General features: G+C 33.0%; 1 protein-coding gene across 1 annotated transcript; it reads right to left on the bottom strand.

Moving 5' to 3' along the window:
- Positions 1-9,294: 9,294 nt before the first annotated feature.
- LOC112512442 (putative E3 ubiquitin-protein ligase XBAT31) lies at positions 9,295-13,341 on the bottom strand. Its single transcript, XM_025118406.1, has 8 exons — positions 13,077-13,341; positions 12,913-12,975; positions 12,668-12,739; positions 12,459-12,580; positions 12,171-12,311; positions 11,641-11,748; positions 10,771-11,032; positions 9,295-10,146 (listed from the first exon to the last, which is right to left on the bottom strand). Exons 1-8 carry the CDS (start codon positions 13,254-13,256, stop codon positions 9,754-9,756), a joined length of 1,341 nt encoding a protein of 446 aa, XP_024974174.1. The 5' UTR covers positions 13,257-13,341; the 3' UTR covers positions 9,295-9,753.
- Between the last annotated feature and the right edge of the window lie 235 nt (positions 13,342-13,576).

Raw genomic sequence — 13,576 nt, 5'->3', positions numbered from 1 at the left:
TATTCGATGCTAAATTTATATACAACAAAATTCACATACTAACTCCAGAAAATTTCATTTTGACCAAACGTCAAAGATTTGAAATATGAATTTGCTTTTTAACCGGAAGTCAAACTCTATGATCTCAAACAGCACATTTTACAGATAGATAGGTTTGAAAAAGGTTCATCTAACATAAAACTCGTTAGGTTTTCAGCTATAACCGATGAACGTATGTTTCCAGTCTTTTTTAGTATTACCGGTTTGACTAAATATGACGCCATAAAACGTGGCACGTGGATTCATGGAACTCCGGGCATTCGTTGAAATTTGTTGTGGGGTTGGATGATGATCATACGTCGTTTTTTCTTATCGCCGTCTCGTCTCGAGCGTCTAACCGATTTATGGGATTTTAAGGAGGGGAAATAAATGCAAAGTGCAGGTGAGAGAGTTATTGTTTCGAACCAACATTTTTCAGGTACACTTCCAACCACACCCTCTTATCCTCTTCAACAGGGAACTAAAATTTTTATAACAGGTTTTTAATAATTTATTTAACAGTATTTCTATAAGAATAATACTGCTTATTTTTTTTAAATAAGTGTCTACATTTCTATTTAGTTTGTTCATAACAGACATACATTTTTTTATTTTGGATAATAATTATTAAATGTAAAATTGATATTTAATTCAATAAAAAAAGGAGAGTTATCTTTTTAAGGAATGAATAATGTTTTGGTCAAATTAAGGTTGTAAAATAAACAAGGCATGTGGGGGGTGGAAAAAGGTCCAAAAAGGTGTCCGGTTAAATATGGTGTCGGTTTTATAAATTTTAAAAACTTTGGTTGCCTTTTTATTAAATGTAAAAGTTGAAGTCGTTGGCTTTTTGGTCAAATTTGGGCCTCTTTCTCTTTCAATTTTATGAGGAAATGGTCCCCCAATAAAATTTTATGTAATTAATGATATATAAGTTTGATGTAATAAACCAACGGTTTGTACTCGTGCATTATAGTGAAATGTAGAGTTTAATTGTAAACAGAAAATGAAAGTTTAATGTAATTTTTTATTTAAATAAAAATATATATAGAGTATTTATACTATATTATAAAGCATTTGATTAAAACTGTTAAAAATAATTTTTTATACATAAAGTACTGTTTATTGATACATATTACTTAAAATTCAAGATTACAAGTAGAATGTGCATGCGTATATCTTATTAAAGCTTCATGTTTGAATTCATGTAATTTACTGTAGATAAACATAATCAAATATATGATTAAACATCATTTTAAATATAAAAAAATCTAAAATATAATTAAGATAATCATTGAGTTCTAACAGACTACTTAATTATATTCTTAAAAAAGTTATTTTTAAATCAAAAATAAGTTAGTCCGTTTTAAACTTCAATTAAATTATAATAAAAAAATTGAATTAAAGAAATTACACAAAAACGAGAACTTTTAAATAGTTAATTTAATACTAATATTGCTTATTATTTTCAAATTTTATTATATCTTTAGATTTATATTTCATTCAAAAACAAAAACATTTTCGTTTTCTCAAAACCACATAAATTCGCATTATAATATCAATAGAACCAAAATATGAAAGGAAACATTAAAATCAAGATGTATCTCGCTGCATTGTACGAATAATATTCTAGTCTTATTGTAATAGTAGAGCTTAATCATTATCATAGATTTGAGAACGTATTATTAATTGGTTATCAATCTCAAAAACGTAGAGTTTTAATAAATTGTATTAAATTATTAATTTGAAAGTTAATTTTTTATTAAAAGAATATGGGGTTAAATATGTAATATTATAGTAAATGTAATTTAATGAGATCACAAGGGTTTGTATTTTTAGGCACGTGTGATTATTAATTAGGGGTGTTAATAATTCGAGTAGTTAGCAAACTATTCAAGCTCGAGAATGTTTGGATTCAAAACGAGCTTTGTAATTATCAAGCTTGAACTCAAAATGGTATTGGATTAATTTCATGAGCTGAGCATCCCAAGACTACGAGTGCCCAAAAACCCGACCAACCCAACCCAACCCGACGCAAAATAACCCAACACGAAGCAATCCGATGTCTAATCGAGTTGAAAAATTATCAAACCGTAGGTATTGGGTTGATATTGGGTTACTATTATTTGAACCCAACTCAACCCGATGAACCCGATATCCTTTTATTTCCTGGATTTTATATGATTGTTGAATTTCTATTAAGATATACATTAGACAATTACACTATCATGTATGCTTTTCATATACACATATCTTCAATCTATTCATATCTCTATATAACTCATTCATATATATGTTCAGTAACTATGAACATATATATATATAAATTGAGAAAATTAACTGAATGTGATAAACGTAAAGAAATATGGATAAGTTGTATCAAATGGTTGATGATGAAAAATAAATTATGAGTAGAGAAATAACATATTCAAGGTTAGAAAAATATTTTAATATATCAAAGTATCAACCCGACCAACCCGTAGGGTTGAGTTGGGTTAAGATTTTTCCAAACCGCAAGCATTGGGTTGGGTTGTTCAAAGGTTTTAAACCCGATCAATCCAACCCATGAACACCCCTACCCAAGACTGATATTCAACTAGAACAGTTCAGATATTCGTTTAGCATTTTGTTATGAGTTGAACAAGCTTATCAAAGCTTGTATATGTAGTGGCATATATGTTGATGATACTGTATTTAGATTAACAAACCAAAGATATTATGTAGGTTGGTTAAATACTTTTCATAACATTGAGTCGTTTTAACTTGCGTGCGGATTACAGATAACAAACTAATAAACAAATATCAGATAAGTTGTTACACTTGTTTTGTTGGGTTGTAAGCCCATTATGAATGGGTTAATTTGAGACCTTTGGTTATTAAATATTGGGCCCGAGGCCCATTTAATTGATACATCGTTTCTTTTGGTGATTTATTGTATTTATATATGTGAAAAAATGACTACATATAAAAATAACTCATCTATACATAAATTACCAGCGTAGCGCTTATTGGGTAAATTTTTGCTTACAATGTCGTTTTAATAGACTAAAATCTTAACTGGTAAGGTAAATGATAATGTTGAATTTAACTGGTAAACTCTTTGCAAATATGTGTTTGGGTAAATGGCCCCTTAGAGTGGAGCCATAGGGTTAACGAAGCAGCGAACCCAACTCTTTTAGTTGTTGTAGACCTGAATATTATAGAAGTAGTGATTGATATTTGAATAAAATTGAAATAGAAATGATTAAAAAATCAATTTAAATATGTGAAATGGTCATTTAAACCAATTTCCAGAATTAAAACAAACATACCCTAGAAGTATTAAAAATTTATAAAGCTAGGGTACCAATGCTATGCACCTTTGATTTATGTATTTTAGAAATTATGAATATTGAATGCATATTTATAAAAAGAACCACAAGTTTTATTATTAATCTTAACAATTTAAAATAATAATGAAATTCTACAGCCTCTGATATGTACTTCAATTGACAAAATGATTGGACGACTTTACGGTTTTGCCTGGGTTTAATTCCCGCTAACCTCAGCTACTAAGGGGTCGTTTACCTAAAAAACTTATCCGGTAAGCATTCACCGGTAAAATTTAACACTATCGCTTACTTACCTGGTAAAATTTTATTCACTAAAACGCATCGTATGCAACAATTTATCCCGGTAAGTGCTAACCATGGTAAGAGTCATTGTTCTCACTTACCGGGTAAGACTCTCGATTCTTGCATTTGCTCTTACTGGGTAAGATTATTAGCCCTTGTTATATTCACCTGGTAAAGTAAAATGACTTGGTAAACGCTTACTTGAGTAAGCGTTTGGTAAACGACACATAAGTGAATTAAAAAATACCCTCTTGCATTGGTATCCTTATAAACATATTCCGTGTGGGATTGGTTAGGTTTACCAATAACCAACTTTTGCCAAAATAATAAAATTATATACGTGGGTATAAAACTTTGATAAATATTTAATTCTATTACATTTGTTCTATAATTAAAAATATAAAAATAAATAAAGAACAGTTTTCTGTTACTTTATAATTGACTGATATTTAGGCTCAGGTATTTTATTAGGTTCGAGATTTTCGGGCTTGAATTGGCCCTGGACTTAGGTGGCATTTGTTTTTATGAGGTGATGAAGTCTAAAGTTTTATTTCATTTCTGATTTATAAGAGGTTGTGCTGAAGTGTGAAATTTGAATCAATAAGATTGTTTGTTTTTGTAAATTAATAAATGTTTGAATTTGTTTAAATTGTCTATTTAACCTATTAAAAAATTATAATGTTGAATTTATAAATAAATTTATACAATTTCACATATTTATTCATCATTTTTATGAAATTTACATCTAAATTATATAATTAGCATTTATTTAAATGAAAATATGTCATTCAGGGTATTTAACACTTAATCCTATTAAAATACATCAATTGAGAGAGTTCATGATTGATTTGGTAAGGATCAATCGAGAGAAATGACTGATTAAGGTTAATCGATTGGGAAAACGTTACTGTTGATGGTTTGAAGAACAATAAGAGGTTGGATTACTTCTTATCAGATAAAAGAACAATAAGACATAGGTACTGTAGAAAAATTAAAAAAATAAACAGTCTAAATAACCATACCTCTTAACAAATTAGACATAAATAACTAATAATAGTTTTTACACAAACCAATTCCTTATGTTTTTATATACAAATGTAATTTTGGTACCCCACATCGCCATTATGACCCATATTTCCCCCCTTTCTCATACCATCTCCAATAAATGTACTATTTCTTGTACTATGCCTGATTTTAACACAAACTCCTTTTTAGTGACTGCAATTTTTTTACATTATTTTAAAGGGTGTTTGAGATTGTTTATAAAAACAATTTATTAACTTATTTCGGTATCATACCGGTAATAAGTACTTTTGAGTGTTTTGATAAACAGTTTATACCGGTGTCAAACTGGTAATAAGAAGTATTTGAATAAGTTAAATCATTCTAACTTATAATAAGTTGATAAAAACTTTTGTAGAAAAACATAAGTTGTTTCAAATAAACAATCCTAGACACACTTTTAGTGTTATAAATAGAAAAAAACATGCGTTTATGACCAAAATTACCCAATAAAAATAACTAATTACATTTTTAATCCTAAAATTTTCAACTTTTAACCACATATTACTCATTCGGCACCAAGGGGTGCATTAAGGGACCCTTTTGCAAAAAAATATATTCTAATTTGATGTGAGCTGACTCTAACCGATATGACTATTATCTTTGACCACCCTTACTGATTTAGCACCAAGGGGTGTGTAAGGGCCCCACCACAAACCAATTTTTTATTTTTTTTTTCAGTTTTTTGCTCATTCCTAATATAACACTATTCAATTTTGTCTTTTTTTTTTCAATCCTACTATATAAACAATTCAAATTTTCTATTACAAACACAAAACCAACACTTTAATTTTCACTACTTTAATTCAATCTCCATTACCGAAATTTAATCGTCTACATAATGGTAAGTTTACTTATATTAGTTTTAACTTTTAATATAATCTCATTTTTACAACAAAATAAAGAGGGTACAAAAACAACATATAAAAAATTGTTGTAAACCATTTATGAACTATATCATTTTTTTAAAAGTTTTAATTTTTAATATCTACAACACAATAACAAATATACCATTTTTAATATGCATTTAATTTTTATTAAATGCATATCTTTTTGATAATTTAGTTTGTAACCCATTTATGAGCTATAATTTGGGTAAGTATGATAATAAAGCTATTGTGAAAATATATGGAGGTAATAAAAATAAAGGTATCATTTAAAAATACACATAATCAAAATAAAAAAAAAGAGTAAATTACATTTTTAGTCCTTATAATTTAAAATTTGTGATTTTGGTTTCTATGGTATATAATTACTACTCTTAGAGTAAAAGAGACCAAAACAGTACAAAATTGTAAACCAAAGGGACCGAAACAACAATAAATTGTAAATCATAATAATGAAAAATAACAATAAATTATAAACCATATGGACGAAAACCACAATTTCTAAATCATACGGATGAAATTCATAATTTTTAACAAACTACAAAATGAAAAATGCAATTACTCTAAAAATATATTTGAAATATTATTTTTTAATATAAAAAATAATAACAAAAACTATGCTAAATTTGAGAAAGAAAAAAGAAATAAAGAAACCTTCATATTTAAAAATAAAATAAAAAGTATAACATAATCATCGTAAATACTAAAAAAAAAACCCGTTGCTCGATTGTTTTTGTTGTTACAACCACCAAGAATTTTCCTTCAAAACTACAAGGGGTGGTGTCTATTGGCTCCAAATTTCAAAAGTATCAGGAGGTCTTAGGTTCAAATTCAAGAAGAAATAAAAATCCCCTTGTGGCTATAAAACGGTGATGTTATAACATCTATAACAGGTTTTTTAAAAAGAAAGATTTTCAGGATTTTTATTTTAACAGATTTTTGTAAAATAGAAAAAAATATTACAGATGATAAAATTCTCTAAATTTAGATAACTTTCCAAAATATTTTTTTATTAAAATAAAATATGCATTTGTCCTACCCGTAAAAATAACCATATGATGGAGTAAAAAACAAATTAACCAACAAACCATCCAAAAGACAATTTCTTATTACTTCACGTGCTAAATTAAATAAAAATCTATTCTATTAATAATTGAAAATAGGACCAATGAATCGGACTTGACCCGAGTTAGGCCAGACCATTGATCCTTATAATTGGTTCGTAACTTGTCAGACTTTGGTTGAGTTTTTCCTTGTACCACATTGACAACGACATTGACCCGATCGAATTTTCTTGAACTAAGATGTTGACTAGACCGTACTTAATTGAATCGGTTTGTATCATCTGCAGTAGGCTGAACAATGGGATTGAGGAAAACTCCATGTCTCCATCTCCATGTGGAAGATTGAAGGTTTCTTTTGTGTACATTTCATATCAGATTTACAGAAAACATGTTCTTGTTTGTAGATCATTGAATTTTAAATTATCTGCCAACTCTTGCAGTCTTGTAAAAATTAGGGATTTTCACGGAAAATATCGTTATGTTATTTGAGTTAGAGGTCAACCGTCAAGTCTACCTACATCTTAGTCTCTAGGCTTCACTTTCGAGCGAGATTTACTTGAATTCGGTATGATTTTAGTTTTGCAGTTAGCCTAACAGGGTGATTTGAACGGTAGGTGGCTCCAAAAGAATGCATCATACCTTTTTTTGCATGTTTAGGTATATGTTTACTAAACAAATACCAGTCCTTGTTAGGTAAGTGGTGTTGATCTGACATGAATAATATTGTTTATCCACACCCACTGACCCACAATGTCGCTGACCCATAAAAAATCTCATTTATTCAAATACTTAGGCCTTGTTTGTATTCTTATTTTCAACTCTTAATTACCACTTATATCCGGTTTGTTCAGACATTTTGTAATTCAGACTATTTGTTTTTATTATTATTTTCAGAGTCTCTTCTCACTTAATAGGGTCTAAATAAATAAGAAATAAACTAATATTTTAATTCTTCTTATTTCTTTTTTTTATTTGTTTCTCTTTAACTATTGCTTCTTTCTCTAACAAGGACATCACCGTCTTTTTATCACCCATGTGAAATGGAAGCCCCCACCTTCTCTCTCTCCCTTTCTCTCTCTCTCTCTCTCTCTCTCTCTCTTGTATATATATATATATGTATATATATGTATATATATGTGTGCGTATATATATAATTTATGTATGCATAGATTAACTTAGAAGATTAACATGAAATAAGAACTTCTATTGGTGATTCATCATCTATCAAAAGTATCGATCTTTCCACAAACAAACTTCTCCACGTCAATCCCGATAGCATCAGAAGTGTGAAAGGTATCCAAAAGGTTCTCATTGTGTTCCATCTGTTAAGCAATTGTTGAGATGAATTCCGGCAATGAGAATTTTACGAAAATCAAGAGAATTTTGCAAAAATTGTGCACCTGGTCTTACAAAAAAAACTATTGGTTTAGACTTCAGCGGTTTGTTAGTTTACAAAAACAAACAGTTATATTAATTCAGATTTCGAACTTCAGCACCACCTCTTATGAATCAGAAGTGAAATAAGACTTCAGACTTCAACACCTCTTAAAAAACAAACGCCACCTTACACTTGTGTTACTAAGGGGACGTTTACCAAACGCTTACCGAGTAAGCCTTACCAACAAGAATCACCACCATCACTTACCTTATCGAGTAACATTATCCAACATCAAAATGGATTGTTGTTAGGAGTCTTCTCCCTCACTTACTCGGTAAAATTCTCAGTTCCTGTTATACCTTTTACTGGTCCTTGTTCACTTAATAACCTGGTAAGAACATCTAATAAACACTTATCCGATAATCGTTTACCAAACGCGAACTAAATGACCATCCTATCCTTGTCAGTTTGAGGACCTTACCCAAAGGTATGGCAAAGAAGAAGATATAATAATGATAAGACAATGCCTCCATTTTGGCCCCATCATGCTTCAGAAAAACCATTTATTTCTGTGTAGTAGTAGTAGTAGTATTATAACACATGAAGTGACACTTTGTCTTTTTCACTCAACCATGTTCAATCAATCTTCATTACAACACACTTAAAATAGCATCAATATCTTTGTGTTTCTTCCTCCTTTCAACTTCACTTATTTCATCACACAGTAGAGGCCATTTACAGCCCTGCAACACTCACAGATTGCAGCAAGACACCATCATCAAACACTTTGGTCCTTTTGCCTCTTTCTAAGTGCCTCTTTTACCTTTATTCATTATGAATATAAAGTGAAACTTAAAGTCAGATGATGATGTGTTTCTTCTTACTTTCAACTTCACAGATTTCACCACACATACACACACACACATAGCAGAGGCCATTTCAGCGCTGCAACACTTATAAATTGTAGCAAACACCATTGTCAAATACTTTGGCCCTTTTTGTCTCCTCCTGAGTGCCTGTTTTACCTTTATTCATTATGAATCTAAAGTTAAACTTGATGAATAGATAATGTGGATGCGTGCATCCCCTTTTTCCTTCTTTGGAAACCACGTTAGATGGATTAAGTTATCTGTATATGTTTTCCAAATCATGAAATTTACGGTGCGTAAAGTATGCACTGCTATGGGGTTTGTATATAATTGGTATGCAGATATGATGGTACCAAAAAAATTATTAAAATCAACCAACAGACATGAGCACATGAGCAACAGTGTACTAAATTTTCAATCATTTTCTTGAAAGTAGAATAAAGAAAGAAAGAAAGGCCAAGATTTACATTATACAATGCTGCACTCCATACTCAATCAAGCAAGAAAACTACAACTAGGTGGGGTACAATTTACCACACACCATTTTCTGCTTTTGAGGTGGCTTGAAAATCTGACCAACCCTTTTCCCAAAAGTAGTGTACAACTCTTGATGCATGGGGTACAAGTCAGACTAAAGAGGCATATGCTGGTTCTTGAACATGAAGTGATTACAAAAAGATTAAAAAAAAAACAATACTTGGCATCCCAAATCTGCAAAAAATCACATTTTGCTTTGCTTATTCCTTCTGGGATCTTCATAAAGAGCAGAAAGAATACCTCTTTCCATAAATACCCAACTGGGCCCGGACTTTCTTCAGCCAGTTGTTGCTTGCCACATGTTGAAATTCAAGATTTTTGGTATTTTTATGGTTTATCGATGCATTCGTTGTCAGCAGAGACCCTCCCAGAGCCACGGCCGACCATTTTGCCAAATGAGGGTACAGCCGATAGACTCTTGAAACTGCTGCTTCCTTCGCTGAAATTTCGCGGCTTTCTCGACTTTGGCAGCTTAGGAGAGGAATAGAGGTCGAGATCTTGATCAGTGGAGTTGACTTTGACTTTTGCGACTACCAATTGGGCGATGTTGCTCCGGCAAAAGGGGCAGACGGGTGCGGTAAGGGATGTGGTTGTTGGGTTGGGTTTGTTGTGGCAGCACAAGGCTAGTGTGCATTGAGCACACATTTGGTGGCCACAATCTTGAACCTCAATGGTGCATATTTGGTCAAAGCATATACAACATAACTCCGTTTCACTTGCCTGCAAATTGTGAGAATATGTGGAACACTATTAGATTGCTCTCTGAAAAGAACCCTACCCTTGAGAAGAGAAAGAAAGTTCTAAAATATATCGAGAAAAAATAGTCCAAGTCTAGTCGATACACGAGACTCTTAACACGCCCCACCAACGAGTCTAGACTGGCATAGATTGTCCCAGAGTGTTTAGTGGTAGACCTTGACTCTAATACCATGTGAGAATATGTGGAACCCCATTAGATTACCTTTCAAAAGAACCTTTGAGGTGAGAAGGGATGCTCTAAACATATATTGAGCAGAAATGGTCCAAGTCTAGTCCATTCGGGACTCTCACATAAATCATTGATCTTTCATTGTTTAAGCAAAAAAACCCAAGATCAAATTTGATAATGTTCCCAAGAAACACCATAAATCACGCACCTTTTTCAATCAAGAATTCCAAAAATGATTCAAGTCAACAAAGAAATCTGAGGCTAAAGTCAAAAGTAGTCATCTATGACCATTTCAACACCAACCTTTCTATTTCTATTTTTGTTTTGTCTTTTGTATTTATTTCATAGTCCCATGCTCTTGACTTTCTAAATGCAGGAAGAAGAATAGTAAATTGAATTAAATTAAATTAAATTACCTCAGAGATATCATCTTCTATAGCTCCAGAATTGGAATGTGACGGAGATGGTATCGAGTAACTTGTACCCTTTAAGATCGTTTTCTCCCTTTCCCTGTTAGCTTCCATTAAAGCCTGCTCTAATAAAGCTTTGGCATCTTGATTAAGCTCACTAATGAACTTTAAGGGTGATGGCCAGACCAAAGGCTCTGCAGACGACGGATTCAGCAAAGCTGCACACGCATCGTTCTTATGCTTCAAAGCAACCAAATACGGAATTCTCCTGCATTTATTTGCAATAAAGAAGTTGGAAAACTTGTGAGGTGCAAAATTAGCAGTGATTTACCAACAAATGATCTTGATACATTATGAACCCGAGGTGGTCAAAAAACGACTCATAATCACCCAACAGGGTTACATGCTTCCTAACTAATGGGAGAGTTTGTGAATTAGGTCTCTAGGACCGAATAGGGACTTCCCATTTGAGGTTGGATTTAAGGCATTTCAACACCAATCAAGAAACGATGCTTCACTACACTAGCACCAAGGATTTTCTTGAAAACCATAAGCTCGCTGACTTGTTGTCTTGTTGAAGTTATTGAAACAGTCCCATTCGTTTAGGCATAAACTATCGTTTTGAAACATCACTTCAAGTAGCATTTCAATAAGCTTTGGGAACTCGATGCCACTTTTCCAATCATGCCCCTTATAACTTTACAATTAATTTTTTCAGCGTTTCTTTTAGGTCATTTTACATCATCTAGCTGGCTTATCATATCAGCCCACAGCTAGCTTATCAGCTAGTTTGCCAAACATAGTGCAAAGGTCGCCGGAACATAATGACAAATATAATTATGTATTTTGAGATTTTGATTTGGAAGCTAAACATACCCAGATGCATCTCTCTGAAGTCGATCTGCACCCCATGCTAATAATTCTCTGATGCAATCCATCGAACCCCCTCTTGCAGCCAAATGAAGCGGTGTACTACCAAGTAATCTGTAACAAACCATGCCCAACATAAAAGACAAGTAAATAAACACAGACACCTATACATACATATATATATATATATATATATGTGCGTGTGCGTGTGCGTGTGCGTGTGCGTGTGCGTGTGCGTGTGCGTGTGCGTGTGCGTGTGCGTGTGCGTGTGCGTGTGCGTGTGCGTGTGATATCTTTCTAGCTTTAGAGTTGTTTACTCATATCTAGTTTTTCATCTTATTAACATATCTGTTTTTCTCCCCTTCACACACTTTTCTAAAACGACTTCTACTCTTTAGGGTAGAGGTCAGGTTTGCGTAAATCTTACCCCCCAAACCCCACCTCCAGGTGGGATATAATGGCTCGTTTGGTTTGGTTTGGTTTATTATATACATGCATACATATATATAAGAGAAGTTTTTGCCATGAATTAGTACCCGTAGCCACCGGTGGAGGCGCAAACAAGAGCCCCACTGTCTAGAAGTAAATGTACGCATTGTGGACGTCTTTGGCGGGCAGCCAAATGCAAAGGTGTTGCCCCTTTGCCATCTCTGATATTCACAAATCTAGAAAATCCCCTACAACCCACAATTCAATCAACAGATGTTAGTCTTGATTCATACAAATTTTCAGTTTCAGATAACAGAAGTATCATATCTTCTTGCAGTTAAAGATTCTATTCACAGTTCATCAAATTGAATCTCATAAAGATAAGAGAAACCCACCAAGATGCAGCAACATGGGAGGTTCGGGCAGCGGAAAGAATCATTTCGAGACAATCAGAATGGCCGTAACAAGCAGCATAGTGCAAGCATGTTCTTCCATTTAGTGAATCAAACATCAAAATCTGACAAATTTCAGATAATTTCATCAACAATTCTACATGAAACTAAGAACTTCTGAAAGAGTAAAAAAAGGGGGGAATTTGACATACATTAGCCCTAGCCTCAATGAGTTTTTCAACACAATTGATCTTCCCATGCATTGCAGCCAACATCAATGGAGTCTAACAGAAACACCCAAATTTTCAAATTAAACAGAATTAGTCAAACCATTATAGGGGGAAAAGGGTAGTTTTCAAAAGGCAACAATTCCCACAAGACCACGAACAGACTTCACATTTTATTCAACTGAAATAGGAAATCAATCGATAAAAGAGCAAAAAACACACAATCAGACCTGTTTATGACGATTCAAACAATCGGGATTTACTGATCGATCTTCCAAAAGCATAGAAACAATCTGACAAAGAACCCACATATCATACGTCACGAAATCCATCAAATATTACAAAAATTGAACGACTTTACCAAACTTGGAATCAAAAATCAGGAATTACCCACCTCGATCTGGCCATTGGCAGCAGCTATGTGAAGAGCAGAATGACGATCATAGACCGTAGTTTGTTGAATGAGAGACGGATCTCTCTCCAGAAGAGTCTTGACAAGCTCCAAATCCCCAAACTGTACGGCTGTGAACAACCCATGCTCATCTTGCACTCTGCAACTAAGCCCCTGCCCCATCTGTTTAAACTTTCTAAAGTTTTGATGTTTGATTCTAGGAAGTAGAGCGGCTGAGCTCCACCGGAATCATCCACAACCACCCAAAGGAGGGATAGGTGGTGGTGGTGATGGTGATGGTGAAGATGGAGGTGGTGAAGCAAGAAAGTGGTCAAGGTTTCACATTTAAGCAGTAGAAGATGGAAATGGGAGGCTTCGGGCAGCCCCAATGAGGTTCGGGAACGGGCAGATGGGAAAAGGAAAAACGGGGACCTAATCTGACACCGGGCACTAGTCAGATATTTTACGGGCAGTTTTGCGGATTCTCAAGCTTCGAGAAAAAA

The sequence above is a fragment of the Cynara cardunculus genome (genome assembly GCF_001531365.2).
Source record: "Cynara cardunculus var. scolymus isolate 2C chromosome LG 5, CcrdV1, whole genome shotgun sequence".
NCBI lineage: Eukaryota > Viridiplantae > Streptophyta > Magnoliopsida > Asterales > Asteraceae > Cynara > Cynara cardunculus.
Note: the sequence above shows the minus strand (reverse complement) of the source record. Positions and strands in the feature narration are given on the sequence as shown.